Genomic DNA, 15919 nt, shown 5'->3' on the forward strand with positions numbered 1-15919 from the left:
TTTCTATAGATGTTTATCAAAGCCCTCTTTGACTATGACCCTAATGAGGATAAAGCAATTCCCTGTAAGGAAGCCGGGCTTTCTTTCAAAAAGGGAGACATTCTCCAGATTATGAGCCAAGATGATGCAACCTGGTGGCAGGCGAAGCATGAAGGTGACGCCAATCCCAGGGCAGGCTTGATTCCTTCAAAGCACTTCCAGGAAAGGTGAGCTCTTGGCACAGAACGATGGCCTTTCTGCAGCTGACCTTTTGTTCTCTGCAAAATACCACTCCAGCCTAGTGGCGATAAAATAAGCACCCAAACCTTGCCTTAGCATCCTTTATCCCTCAGGTTTGGATTTCTGTTTTCAACTGGGAATAATAATCAAAAATAATATGACAGTACCAGGTCATATGTGGTTTTTGTTATGAAACAAGTTGAAAACAGCACATTAGTATCTAAAACTGTATTGATGTGAAAGATGGCAAAAAGGAAGAGTGATTTTTGGGTAGAGATAATTCAGAAAAATTTTGAAGTAGAGGATTTATTTCTTAATTTGAATAACTTTCCAGCTTTTTCTCAAGACTTTTAATATTTTGGTTTTATATTAATCTTGGGTCTGCACTGAAAATTGATAGGCATATTGACCTTTTCCCCCAGGAGATTGGCTCTGAGACGACCAGAAATAACAGCTCAGCCCCTGAAACTTTCCAACAGGAAATCATGTAAGTTTGTTAATGAGAATGCAGAGTGCCTCATCTTGGTGTTTATTTTTGATTATTAAAGCAGGTATTTGTGGTAGAATAACAGGTCATATTGCCTTGTGAGAGATTTTGGATCATTATTACACAGGAACCACAAAATTCAAAATTTAAGTGGATCTTTTGATGAAAGAAGTTTAGGAGTTATTTATAATAAACTCATGACTCTTTAAGAAAAGAACTAATAACTACTGTTCTCTTTGATTTCTGAATTTAGGTATTTTATTTCTCCAGAGTGAGGCAGTTTGGGTGAGATATTTCTTGGTAAAGATTAAGGGGAAAAATTCACCACATTCTTGGACACAAAAGCAATTGTGCCTAAGAACAATGAATTGTTCTTCCTCTGAGTTACTTGCTTATCCAGAAATCATAGTAACTTTGACCTTTAACTTGTCTGTTTGGAGTTATTATCAGACTAGATTAACAGAAAATAAAGGTAAGAAAAAAAAAGATATAGGATTACTGAAAAAGATAGTGTAGATTTAGTTGAATTTTTTTTCCTATCAACACACCTTTCTCTCAGCTTCCATTTATAACCCATGTCTCTTTAAGTCCCCATCCCATAAATTTCCTGCTTCATGTCTTCTGAATGTTTCATGGTTCTATGTATTTTAAGAGTTAAAAAAACACTTTGTTTTCAGCATTCAAATTATACATTAAAAGGCAAAATGGGCAAGTAAATGGTACTAGAATTTTACGCCAACATCTGTTTTTAGTATTGTTAAATTTTTCACATCTCCTGTTATTTCTGTCAGTTCGTAGAAGCTTATAGCCCAGGAATTACATCATAAGAGAGCCAAACTACAGTCGGTATAAATCTCCCAAGCAAGCAAATACTTCAAGTGCAGCACTGATTCAAAAGCCTGCTTGTTCTTGCTCTGCTAAGTCTGGGCAGAAGGGAAAAAAAAAAACTTGTAGAGTGCCACAAGTATTGTGACATCAGAAAACTTCAAGTTTAACCATAAGGCTGCACTTTAACGTGTGATGAATTTTCACTGGTATCTGCCCAGTTGAAAGGACCTGTGAGGCATCGGTCTGACTTGCAGTGTGAGGGAGTTTAAATTTGGGGTCTGCACACTTCTAATATATTTGGTACACGTGAGATAAAATATGTATAACCTGAAGATGAAATAAATGTGACTTTCCTTAACTCTGAACCCATACACAAATTTGTTTGAGTGTTAGGCAGTTTCAAAATGTACAATTTGATATAATTATGAATTTTTATTTATTTAAATTTTTTGAAATATGTTTCTTTTAAGAACTGTACAAGTGGATAGGTTGTGTTTTTAATACTTCCCAAACTGGTTTCAGTATAGATGTGCATGAATGTGAGGGGGCGAGGGAGGGAGGGGAGAGAGAGAGAAAGAGAAAGAGAGAGTGTGTGTGTAAGTAATAATTGTAATGCAGGCTTTTTTGTTTGTTTATTTGCATAATTTTTATATACTAATGCTTAAGTATTTGAATCCAAGAAATATTTATTCCAGGATTTATCTCTACTGAAATGTTATCATTTGGATGTTTTAGTATTTTTTCTTTTTCTGCCTCTTGAATACCATTTAAAAATATTACTGATCCTCCTTTTTCACCCTTTCTTCCTTCCTTTTTTTCTTTTCCTTCTCTCTCTTTTTTATTTCTACTTTTTACTAGATTTTGATTCACTGAGAGATGCATTGTTTGTTGACATATATAACTACTCTTTTAAGTAGAAATAAATCTGGTCAATATTATCTAAATTAAGTCACAATATAATATATGTGACTTTGTTCAGAGACACAGTGATATGTGTAGTATATATGACCTTGTTCAAAGATACAGTGTATTTCTATGAAAATTAAATAAAAATCTAGTGTCTTCATATTAAAGGAGCTAAAATTCCATTTGAAATTTTTTTGTTGCCTCAGAAACCCCTAAACTCAAAAGTTATGCAGAAATCATGGTGCTGTTTTGGAACATTTTAAAAGTCATTTAAAAGTACTTTGTTTTATAACCTTTGTATTTGATAGTGGTTCTTTATATAACTTAATTTGGAAAGGCCATCTGACTCAACACTTTCTGGACCTCAACATTTGGTACTTAGATTTTTGGAATAGGACATTCATATTATCATACCGTGTGCTAAATTATAGAATAAAACTATGAAGAAAAACAATATAAAATCTTTTATTTTTATGGCTTTGAATAGTAATTCATAGAATAGGCTTTAAGAAAAGCATATAATTTAATGTAAAATTTCTAAAAGAATAATTGTGTCATGTTGGTATTTATAAATTTAAAAAATACTTATGTTGTTAAAATTTTTACAAATGTACTTAAAACCTAGGAAGTCATTGTTAAGTATTGAATTCAGAATAATGACTTTAGTGTATATCAAATTGACCAGTTAACTTTTTCCCCTATAAATTGGTTGCTCTTACTGTACTCTATTCTTTATTTGATTCACAGTGTGTCATTGATTGTAACTTCAATCTCTCCATGTAAAGTTTGCACTGAGAAAAAGTTCATGGAAGATGGGTCTGAACTATAGGGGTTCAGTTAATGTCAATATAGAAGTAAAAAAGGAATAGAGAAAAAAGGAATATTAATTTTGTATTTATGTTTGTGCTGGAATGCTGGATCCTGGCTCCACGGTAAATAAAATCAAGAGCTGTGATAATCCTGACTTCCTCTGGCTCTAATACTACCATCCTAATGCAGAGCTCTTAAGTGTGGGTGATGTTCATGTTTGCTGCTTGGTCATTTCCTCCCCTTAGCTTACACACATAGAGAAAATAGTCTTCTTAAATAATTTGCCTTTTAAAATGAGACATACCTAACTAAAAATGAAAACATAAATTCTTAAATATTACTAAATCTTAGAAGCTTGATATGAGGACTCATGTCCTCCTGTTTTTTTGGAAGAATATTTAGCCAAGAAAGAAATTATTAATAGATTTTGTGTCCCCTTCCTCCCTTTTTCATCTAAAAATAGGTTCTCACATAATAGATTTATATTAGTAATAGAAACAGAAGAGCAGACTCAGATGTCTCATAGGTTTTCTTTGATTTGACTGACTTGTAGATTACTACATGAAAGAGGTTAAGTATTTCAGAAATGAGTAAGATTGTATATTATGTCTTAGGTTGTATATAGGAGCGGTTTTCATAACAGGCATGGCAACTTGTAATTTGTGTGTTGATATAACTTAAAGTACTCAGTGATTTTCTGCAAAAAGCTTCTTTTAAATAGTTTGGTTACATTTATAAAGCAATACTGTATCACCTAACCTTTAAAAAGAATTATGAATTTCTTTGATTACTTGAAATATTATTTGTTTACTTTCTTTTTTTTTCTTTTTTTATTATATTTTAATCATTGTTCAAATACAGTTTTCTCCTTTTTAATCCCAATCCTTTCCCCCCTCCCACCCTCCCCAACTTTCTATTGAAATCAAAGTATTTAAGTTAAGAATATCCTCCTAATAGCATAAATATTCATTTAACTTTAACTTCCATAGGGTGATATTTATATTAAGTCCAGTTTATATGGTATTTGAAAAGGCTCTTATTCATATAGTTGTATTTTACAGCAGAATATTCAGATATGATATTTATTTACGGTAGTTAGTTTCCACTTTTAGTTATCAAAATATAAATATCTGAAAATTTATAACACTGCTGATTGAATAATATCAATTAAAAATTTTCCTTTTACAAAAGAAGGTGAAGGGATTGGCTAGAGAACATATATGCATGACCCACAGCCACAGACAATGAGGGGATTGCCTGAGGGAGGGGAGCAGAGATGGGTGGAAGACAAAGGGAGAAAAACTGAGACAACTGTAATAGCATAAACAATAAAATACAATTAAAAATAAAAATAAATAAAAATTTTCCTTTTAAAACATAGCTCTTTTAGAATTCTTGTAATTAAAAAATTTAAATGTATATTTTTTTGCCTTTTAAAGTTGGTAAAAACATAAAATACTTTATTTTAGAGTTTGTTTTAACCAACTGTGATTGTTATCACATGGATAAAAACGATCTTTAACAGCATCCAAAAGTACCTATTCAAACAGGGTGTAACCTTATTTGACAAACATTTTGTTGACTGAAGATCACAATCTACCATCAATAGAATTCAAACACTGAGTAAATGAACATGTTTGCTGTATGTGGTACCGATGTTCTAAAGGCCAAATATTTGCAAATGATAGATACAACTTTCCAAGTTGAGTAAGCACCTTCCTTTTATAGTGTTAAATAATATTTATTTAGTGTATTCACCCATAAAGTTAATTCATAAATTAAAAGTCAAATCAAAAACTAACAAATAGATTAGATGGTTTATGTTCTTACATTAAATTTGTCTAAAACGTTGTCAGACATCTTGTTAATATTGGTGGGATTTTGTGTAGCACAATGGGGTTTTTAAAAATGCTAAAAAATATTTTCCCCCCTAATACTGACTCTCTTTGGGAGATGCCAAAGGTTAGCGTTTGTGTGGAAAGAATAAAAAATGAACCGAGCTATAAATTACACGTCTGACTACTTCATGTCATGCGATGGTTGAGGTGAAGGCCTTTCTAATTTTAGTGCTCACTTTTTGCCTCAGTAAACTGTGTTCTTAGTCTATGAAGATATACTAAGTAAAGTGTTTTTAGTGTTTTTAGTGTACTTAGTATAGTGTTTTTGCTTGTAAAACACTATCAGGGGATGTGCTTTTAGCTTCTCCGGGTGAAGGATTCTAAGTCATACTGTTGCCTCTTGTCTGGGGACCCAGAACCATACCCATAAGAGAGCTGATGAACAGTTAGGGGTGTAGTCAGTCGTCACAGATTATTGCAGACTAGTAGGAGAGACTGCAGTGTGGGAGGAAGGGGAGAGCCATTTCTAGGGTGTGGATTTAACTTTGCCCCTGTGAATAATATTACACCTATTTCTTCCCTTGTCCAGAGTTTCAGATATGTCCCCTTCAGAGAAACATCCAGCATTATGGGAAAGTTTTCTCCTGCCCTGTTGTGCAGAGCTATCAGGTGTTTTGCACAATAGCCTTTCCACTCCATTCTCTGAAGGCAGCAAAAGCGCACTTTGTGACCTGTTGTCCTCCTTGTGCTGTTTATAATTTTCCCATCCTGCTCTTCGATGCTTGAAGATGTAGAGTGGATTTCTGATGAGACTAGGGAGAGGAGACAGGTTGAAGTTGGGGGCTTGGGGAGCAAGAGGCTGGCATGATAGGAGGAGGTAGGAGTAGACAGGAAGCCTGAAACTTATTTTCCTTATTTTCCTTAACCTCTCCCCTGTCTTGTATTTTCTAGCTTGAAGTTCGAGAAATTAAAAAGTGATTTTGTTGTGATAGTGTAGTATAGTGATTAAAAACTCACCTAGTGCCAGACTTCATGGATCCAAATCCCAGTCTGGACACTTCTGAGACCTTCATTTCTCTGTATCTCTGATTTTCTCTCTGCAAACTGGGGATAATAGCATTTGCCTCATAGAGTTGTTACAGAATTAAGTAAGTCCATGCATTAATGTGTACAGAAAAGTGCCTTACCATAGTAAAAATCACCCAGTATCCCAACTCTCTTCCAAGATCAACCTTTTATGTAGTTTTCTTTCCTCTTTGTTTAAACATGGTAAGTGTAAGCAAAAAAAAATTTTTCCTACTGGATGTCTAGGAAGTATGAGACTTTCTATTGGAGACACACATATGTGTTTTATTAAGCTAAAATACCATTGTCTTCCTACTTAGGTATTGCATGGAAGAGGCACTCTTTTTATGGATTTATGCAATATATTCATGACTTTTTGTTAGACCATGAAATATACGTATACTATATGTAATGTAGATTAGAGGTGTTTATTTTTATTGTGAACTCACTGGTATTTTGAGCTTTTTGTGTTTTGTGCATGTGTGTAACATGGCTTTACGTGACACTGGTTCTCTAATCAATCTGTCTTGCTGCTCCCGTCAGAAAATACACTCTGTGTTAACTGGCTACTTTCTGGTGGAGTATCTGAGATCACAGACTGATCAGTCTTAGCGTTGCTCATATTATTTTCACTATGCCTACTTGCTTGGCCGTGCTAACGCATCTCACATGGCTTATTGTTTGTTTTCTATTAATCTGTTTAGATACATACTGCATTTCAGCACTACTAAGGAATGAGTGTGAATAAACTCACAATGAGGGTAACTCATAATAGAGGCCTGAATAATAATGGTGTGCTTGTCATTTTTGCTAACAGTGTTCAAATAGAACCAATACATTTTGAGGATCCATAGGTATTTGAAAGTAAAAACACCATGGTACACACTTTCTTCGGTGTTTCTTTGACTGACATTCTGCCGTTTGGAGACAAAAGGGAGCCGGGAACTGTTCCCATCAGTCCCATTCCCTCTATGAGGTCATGTATGTTCTACCTTGACTCATGGTCAGATTTTGCTTCTGTTAAGTTGCCAGTTCTTTATCCACTTTTCCTTCAAGGTGAGTCTCTTAATTCAAATTTAACTCTTTAATTAATTCTTTAACTCTGTCCTATTAGTAACCTAAGAAATGTTTAGGATTACTTTTTAAAATACCTTTCATCAAAGACTATACTTGCAGGGATCATTTCTATAATTCATTAAAATACCTTTCATCAAATAATATAGGCAGGATGAAAATAAAACTTTCTGTCTGACTCATTTCACATGTGTAATAAGTTGATAATTGGCAGAATATTATTCAATTTCCAGGATACTTAGACATTTTATAGGTAAAATTAGTTGTTTCTAAAATGTTTTCTTTTACTATTTTTATCATGAACAGATTAGTTTACAGACAGACTGTTCTATGAAAAATAAATATCCCCTTATCGAGGGTATTATTTTGAAAAATACCGACAGTATGTTCCCCCATTTCTGTATTTAATAAGCTCTGTGAAGGCTTTGTGTTTGTACTGCTTATGTATGTACATTCTTTTTAGACCAAGACTACATGCAGCCTAAAATGTGGTTTTTCAAAAATTCTATTTATTTGTTGATTAATAATTTTAAAATATTTAAAATACATTTGTTTTTTTCCTTTGGCTTTTCTAAGATGAGGAAACAGTTGAGTGTGGTAGGTGGATCCCCCTCCCTTGGATGCCACATCTTCCTGCTTTAATTGTGTTTTTCTGCACATTTAATCATTTTCTTTTTCATTTTCTTTGTGCTTCTCAGAGGAAATTAAAGGTACATGTACAAAAGCTTCCCTGCGTAGTCTAGTAATTTTACTGAGTTCACGTGTGTGGGTTTAAGTCGAATATAACAAGCAGTTTATAAAAGATCATTGTACATCCAAACTTCCAACTTGACAGTACAGAACCAAAACTCATGGTTCGGGCTTGTTTTCGGAAAGGAGTGTATTTTCTTTTTTTGCTTCATTTAGCAAAGATATAGAAGTAGGTTGAAATAGTACATTGTTTTTTCCCTGTCAATATTCTTGAATACAGGTGAATGAAGAAAACAATGTATTCAAATATATTGAAAGAGTTATTTTAACATAAAGATGTGGGGAGATCTTCTCAACTACTTGATTTCTGCACAAGCTGTGTATTAGTTACAGAAGTTTTTGTACAATGTGTGAAGATTAAAGGCCTAACATCTTAAGTACTCTTTGACTTAAGTTTTTAAGACATACATAACCCAATATTCATTTAATTCCTGGAAGTAATTAATAGCACATTATTTTTAAGTGTTTTCATCTGTTCATTTTTAAAGCCCAAATAAATGTAGAAATATCATGACTTTATTCCTTTCCAATACAGCATCTCTTCCTATCAAGAGAAAGGATGTATCTTAATCTTAACCTTTCTGTCTAATCCAGTGAGCCAACATAAGTGCTGTATTTGACATATTAGCAAAGAGCCTGATTTACAAAAATAAATGTACTCTGGGGACCAAGTGTTGCCGTTTCCTTAACTGTGAAAGTATAAACATCTCAGGCAAGCCTTTTATAATTTTCTTGGAACTTCAACAAGGAACCCGTGAAGAAGGTTGAAAAAGAGTTGCATGCTGTTTGAAAATGCCACTTTAAACTTAAATATAAAACAATGTTTTATGTTTAAGAGTGGCATTGTAAGGGCTTTTCTCTGCTGTGCTTTACATAATGGTTTTTAAGTGATTTATTTTTTTGCATCTGTGGCTGGGCTTCTAACTTCTGCTTTATTTCTTGGCTTTTGTTCTGTATGCTTTTACACTCCATCCAGAAGATGCTGATTCTGCTGGTAACAACAATGGAACCTATATAGGTGAGCAATTGGCCATGGACGAAGATATCTTTCTTTCTGTTGTTCTTCAAAACCATTATATTATTTTATCCTAAATTAGCACATTTGCATTAGCATGCCATGACATTTCCTGGGGGCAGCATGAAGCTTTATATTCAACAGGCTCAGTGGGTTGGACACAAAGGAATTCATAGTGTGTTTTGGTTATTATTCAAGAAGCTTTCCAAATGCTATATTTTTGTAAACCGCCACATATTATTTTTGAGAGAGGATGAAAAAGCATCTATTTGTGCTACTTTTACCCCATTAACAGTGCCTGGACATTTCTAAATTATCTGGCTAGCTGTGACTTATTCAAATCTTCTATCACTTACGTCTTTCTAAAATGTTTTGGTTGTTTTCTAATGATTTATTATTTCCTTAACAACTCTCCGCCCCCCACCCTCACAAATAACCACTGAATGAACAGCTCCAATTATAATTATGCTTCATAATTAACTTGCTAATCTGTACTGGAAGGAAAGATTGCCAGTTTAGAGATGCCCAGGAATATTATAAACAAAAGTCAAGATACCTGAAATGTTTAAGGCACCAGAATTATCTTCATTCACATTTCACTTCAGACCTTGCCTGCCCTTGCCATGTGCAGCACACCGACAGCTTCTCTCCTTTCCGTCACGAGAGGTGGTAGTGTAGGAACACCGCTATAGAGAGACTGCTTCAGTCTCCTTACCTGCAGTATTTATGTACAGTTGACAGTTGAACAACACAGGTTTGAACTCTGTGGGTCCACTTCTATGTGGATATTTTTCAGTAAATATACAGTATCAGCCCTGTATCCCCAGGTTTTGCATTTACAGATTCAACTATTCATGGATTGAAAACAGTATTTTCCATCTGGAGCTGGGCGTTAGTGGATGTGTATGCAACACTCTGTGCCATTTTATATAAGGGACTTAAACACCTGCAAGATTTGCTATCCACAGGGGAGGAGGGTCCTGGAGCCAATCCCACATGGATACCAAGGGACAACTGAGTTTTTGGGGAGTCAAAATTTATACATGAATTTTAATTGAGAAGGGGTTGATGCCCTTAAACTATTCAAGGGTCAGTTGTATGTGATAACATCTCTTGGTTATTGAAGAAATGTGCTGGATGTTTTATCCACTTTATGAAAAGGAAACCGAACCCAGAAAGTTTAAAGGATTTACGTGAGGACCTAAAGGCAGTAAATGGTGCATCCATGGTTTCAAATCCACATCTATGTAACTAATAGTATTTGGTCCCTATCCTTTAAAATATTCTGGCCTCTAGTTTTTTATTCTACAAAACAAAAAATCCATGCAAAAATATAGAATATTCCAATTTTTAGCCTAGAAAAAAACTATAATTTACTGAGAGAATCGGATGATCAGAGAGAGGTTAAAATTCCATTAATTCCTTACTCATTTCAGAACAACACAGTGTGCCGAATACTCCGTATATGATTAACGCCTCCCCCCTAATGTCCTCAGAAATTGTAGCAGCTTAAAGCAGCAAGCACGTATTGTTCTCCTAATTTTGTGGTCAGCCTGGCAGTTCTGGTCTGTTGGCTCGCTGGATCTTTACAGTCTGGCAGTTCAGCTGGGGTCCGGTTGTTCGGGAGGCAGTGGTGCTCAGCTCGGTGAACTTGTTTCTATTTCCTGTAGTTTTCTGCCCTCCAGTAAGCTAGCCATTATAGCAGTCTCAGGGTTCCAGAGAGTAATAGCGAAAACAATCTCTGGTATGTCAGTGCTGTTGAAGCCTCTGTTCACATCACATCTGCTAATGTTCCATTGGCCAAAACAGTGTCATGGCCAATCCAGAGTCATTTTGAGAAGAGACCACTTCAGAGTGTGGATACCGAGAGAGGTGAAGAGATGGGGGGCCATGAGTGCAAGCTACTACCTCGCAGTGTAGAAAGAGGAGTACCTGGCCTCCTGACTTTAAGGACTTCTGTATTGTCAGTTAGACAGTAAGTGTATGTCCATCCAGTGAAACAGCTGTGACATAAAGCATTGTCTGATAAGTGTCACATAAAATGCTATAATTCACAAGAAGTGATCATCTCAGCCTGAGGCAGTGAGGGACTCAGTCCCACAGGAAATGACAATAAAATTGGGCACCATGGATTAGAAAGAATTAGACAGCAGCAGAGGATGAAGGCAGAAGCAATAGCATAGAGAGAGAAGAGTGTTGCAAAGGTGTATTTAAGTTTAGGTGACATGTATGTGATCAGGCTGGAAGTTTAGCATGGCACTTAATAATGTGAGGTCTTCAGTGACAGGCTAAGTAATTTGTACATTATAAATGTTTTGCCTGATGTTTATACTCACATTATTATTTGTATAAAATTTTATTGAAAGAACAAGACATGGGTATTTAATCTGTGTATTAAAGCATGTAGGAATTTTATAAAATAAATATTTAATTAGTAGACATAAGTTGAAGTGCAAAAGCAAAGGTGTTCAGAAGGTGAGTGTTTTTAAAGAGCTTAGAGAAAATGCCTTTAGCTCTGGAAGTAACTTCGTTGTTCTGTGGAGTCAGTGATAACATCTGAGAAAAAACTATTGCAAGCCAAATTGCAAGGTGTCAAGATGTAATGGTGGACAGTGAGAGAAAGCAGTTGAGTTCAAGGTGGGTTTTTACAGTTGACGGTAGGAATATTTTAGTGGGAAGGGAAAATAAGATCAATTTTGTAGAGAGAGATAATCAAGCCTGTGGGTTGAAAGTCTCATATAGGAAATAACTGGCTGGACAAACCCCCAGAGCAGACTAGATTAGATGGAATTGCGACTATGGGAGTGCTTTAGGTAAAAGAATTTGGCATTAGCAGGTGAAGTTAAGCATGTGGATATCCTGTGACTCAGAAAAAAATTTTTTTCTTTCGAATAGGCAAAGGGTTTTGTGCTTCCAAGAGACCATTCTATTTACATCATCCATTTGCATATGAAAATAGGACACCATCTAGGTAAAATGGAAATATCATAAATCATAAAATAATACAAAACTTGTGGCTCACAATCTTTAGGTTTTTATACAAAAGATGTATTTTTGTTAGACACACATATGTAAGGAATTTCATGTAAAAATCTCTGGCTTCTTTGACAAAACAAAAGATTCAACCAAGTCATTTCTTAACTCCTAATAATGAGCAGAACTGAGTTATAACTGACTCCTTAAATGGAACACAAGTTCTCCAGTTCAACACAGTTCCCACCTCTCCTCATGTCTTGCCAATGCTGAGACGGGATATCAGTAGACATTCTCCTAACACTTCAGTTTGCACTTGTATTATACTAATGAAGTGCTTTCTTATATCCATGTTCTTAAATGTGCAGAAATAAAAGTAACCAAAAAGCATTTAAAGAAAAATGGTACAATCAGTTTATTTGAGGACTGAATGTTACACATTAGTGTTGACAGAATAAAACTTAAGATTTTTTTCTACCTGTCATTAGCTTCAATAGGATGGTGACTTTGCAAGCCCTGATAAGCCATCCAGTCTGCTCAACTCCTGGTCTTACAAGCAATAGTCATCCTTTTCATACCTTACTGTGGCAAAGGGAAACCGTGGCTGATGTGTTCAATATGTGTGCATAATGATGTTGCCGCTTCTTGGTCTAAATGCTTCTTCTGACACGTGTGCATTAAGAGACTACTGTGGGTTCATGCACCTAGAAGTTCATTTAGCTACTGATGAGGTAGGGAGTATAGCAAGGCACCTGAGAAGAGAACCGTACAATAAAAAGACTTTTTAAAAGAAAATGACATGTGATAATAGGGTGCTTAAAATAATGGCGTCTCTGATAAAAGTTTCTTCTTTTGAGGAAACATTTCAACTAGTGACCCTGAAAAATTTGAAATGACTTCTTTTGCAGAGTCAACAAGTTTGATTATATTCTCTGGTTATTTATATATATACTATTATTATTAAAACTGTATGATAGTAGTTCCCCTCCCCCTTTATTCATTTCCATGGTTTCAGTTACCTATAGTCAACTGCAGTCTGAAAATATTAAATGAAAAATTCTAGAAAGAATTCAATAAACAATTCATAAGTCCTAAATTGCTCACCTTTATGAGTAGTGTGATAAAACTTGAACCATCCCACTCTGTCCTATGTGGGACAAGAATCATCCCTTTGTCTAGTGTCTCCACACTGTGTGTGCGAACTGGTCATTAGCCACTTAGTAGCTGTCTCAGTTATCAGACCCACTGTCAATGTATGGCAGTGCTTGTGTTCAAGTAACTCTTATTTTACTTAATAATGGCCCCAAAGTGCAAGACTAGTGATACTGGCGATTTGGATATTCCAAAAAGAAGCTATAAAGTGTTTGCTTTAAGGAAAAGGTGAATGTTCTCAACATAATAAGGAAGAAACATCATATGCTGAGGTTGCGGAGATTGGTGGTTGGAACAAATCAATTGTGAAAATGTGAAGCAGGAAAAAGAAATTTGTGCTGGTTTTGCTGTTGCACATCAAGGTTTACAAAAGTTATAGCCATAGGGCATGATGAGTGCTTATTAGTTCAGGTGGAAAAGGCATGGAATTTGTGGGTAGGAAACATGAATGGAAAATGTGTTCTGATTGATGGTAACGTGTTGAGCTAGAAAGCATTTCTACAACGATGCCAGCAAGGGATCCCCTGAAATGAGTGACCACACTTGCAAAACTTTTATTATAGTATATTATTAAAATTGTTTTAGTTCAGTATCAGTTATAGTTAATCTCTTACTGTGTGTAATTTTTTATTTTTATAAAATTTGTTGAGGTGACATTGTTTAGTAAGATTATGTATTTCAAGTATACAATTCTATGATATATCATCTATATTTTGCATTGTGTGTTCACCACCCAAAGTCAAATCTCATTTTACCACCATACACTTAACCCCCTCTCCCCTTGACTACCTCCTACTCCCCTTTCCTTCTGATAACCACCATATTGTCTGTGCCGATGGGATTTTTTGTTTGCTTGTCTTATTTGTTCATTTTTTGTTTTCAGTTTTATATCCCACATATGAGTGAAATCATATGGTTCTTGACTTTGTCTGACTTATTTCATTTATCATGATATCCTCAAGATTTATCTATGTCATTGGAAATGGCAATATTTCATCTTTTCTAATGACTGAGTAGTATTCCTTTGTATGTATGCAAAGGATACTTTGCACACTTCTTAATCCAGTCATCTATTGAGTTATACTTCAGTTGTTTTCATGTCTTGGCTGCCATGAATAATGAACCCAAGAGTACATATGTAATGAACATAAGGGTGCACATATCTTTGCAAATAAATATTTTCAAATGTTTTTTGGTAGATACCCAGAAGAGGGTTTGCTGGGTCATATGGTAACTCTATTTTTAATTTTTTTGAGAAACTTCACAGTGTTTTCTATGGTGGCTGTACCAGTTTACTTTCCCACCAGCAATAAATAAGGGTCCCTTTTTCTCCACAACGTCTCCAACACTTGTTATTACTTGTTAACAATAGCCATCATAACAGGTGTGAAGTGGTATCTCATTGTAGTTTTCATTTGCATTTCCCTAATAGCCAGTGAAGTTGAGCATCTTTGTATATATCTGTTGGCTTCTTGGGTGAAGTGTCTGTTGAGGTCCTCTGCCCATTTTTTAATTGGATTTTTTGTTTTTGTTGTTGAGTTTTATGAATTCTTTATATATTTTGGATATTAACCATTCATCAGAACTATTGTTTGTAAATAGCTTCTTTCATTTGGTTGATTGCCTTTTCACTTTGTGGTTTATTTTGCTGTGCAGAACTTTTTTGGTTTGATATAGTGCCATTGATTTATTTTTGTTTTTACTTCCCTTGCCTTTGGGGTCGAATTTATAAAATCTTGTCTAAGACTACAGTCCATAAGTTTAGTACCTATGTTTTCTTCTGTGTAATTTATTGTTTCAGGCCTTATATTTGGGACTTTGATCCATTTTGAGTTAATTTTTGTATATGGGGACCAACAGTAATCTATTGTGGTTTCATTCTTTTGCATATGGCTTCCCAATTTTCCCAGCACCATTTGTTGAAGAGGCTTTCTTTTCTCTAGTGTATGTTTTTGGTTTCTTTGTCAAAAATTATTCACATACATGTGGGTTTATTTCTGGGCTGTCAGTTCTGTTGCATTTGGTCTGTGTGTCCGTTTTTCTGTTAATACCATGCTGCTTCAGTTATCTTTGCTCTGTAGTATAATTTGAAGTTAAGGAGTGTGATAATTGCAGATTTGTTCTTTTTTCTCAGGCTTGCTTTGGCTCTTTGGAGTCTTGTGGTTCCATACAAAGTTGATGATTTTTTGTTCTATTTCTTTTAAAAAATGCCATTGGGTTTTTGATGGAGATTGCATTAAATCTGTATATTGCTGTCAGTAATATGACCATTTTAACTATGTTGAGTCTTCAGTCCATGATCATGGAATGTCTTCCCATTTTTTGGTATCATTTTCAGTCTCTTTTTGTGGCAATTAAAAAAAGGATTGTTTTTTTCCACTTCTTTTTTTGAAATTTCATTGCTAGTATTTAAGAATGTAGTGGATTTTTGTACATTGATTTTGTATCCTACACCTTTACTGTATTTGTTTATTATTTCTAATAATTTTTTGGTGGAGTCGTTAGGGTTCTCTATACAAAGAACTATGTTATATGTAAAAAGTGACAATTTTACTTATTCATTTCCAATTTTATTTCTTTCTTTTATCTAATTGTACTACATAGGACTTCCAGTACTATGGTGAATAAAAGTGGTAAAAATGGACTTTCTTGTCTGTTTCCTGATCTTAGGAACTGAAAAACATTTAGTTTCTCACCATGAGGCTCTGTCATATATGTCCTCATTATGTTGAGGTACTTTTTTTCAATACCCATTTTATTAAGTGTCTTATTCATAAATGGATGTTGTATCTTGTCAAAGGC

At 34.7% G+C, this 15919-nt stretch overlaps 1 protein-coding gene across 3 annotated transcripts in view; it reads left to right on the forward strand.

Annotated features, from left to right (window-relative positions):
- Nucleotides 1-15919, forward strand: part of MPP7 (membrane palmitoylated protein 7) — a 246052-nt gene that overhangs the window by 168027 nt on the left and 62106 nt on the right. For 2 of the 3 annotated variants that reach the window (XM_028507783.2, XM_036022593.1), the window contains exons 10-14: nt 10-206; nt 642-706; nt 7804-7824; nt 7926-7937; nt 8954-8995. In XM_028507783.2, coding sequence (XP_028363584.1) covers nt 10-206; nt 642-706; nt 7804-7824; nt 7926-7937; nt 8954-8995 — 337 coding nt within the window. The remainder of the gene's footprint in view (nt 1-9; nt 207-641; nt 707-7803; nt 7825-7925; nt 7938-8953; nt 8996-15919) is intronic. The other variant, XM_028507784.2, reaches the window with a different exon arrangement.

The sequence above is a fragment of the Phyllostomus discolor genome, chromosome 1, assembly GCF_004126475.2.
Source record: "Phyllostomus discolor isolate MPI-MPIP mPhyDis1 chromosome 1, mPhyDis1.pri.v3, whole genome shotgun sequence".
NCBI classification, from domain to species: domain Eukaryota; kingdom Metazoa; phylum Chordata; class Mammalia; order Chiroptera; family Phyllostomidae; genus Phyllostomus; species Phyllostomus discolor.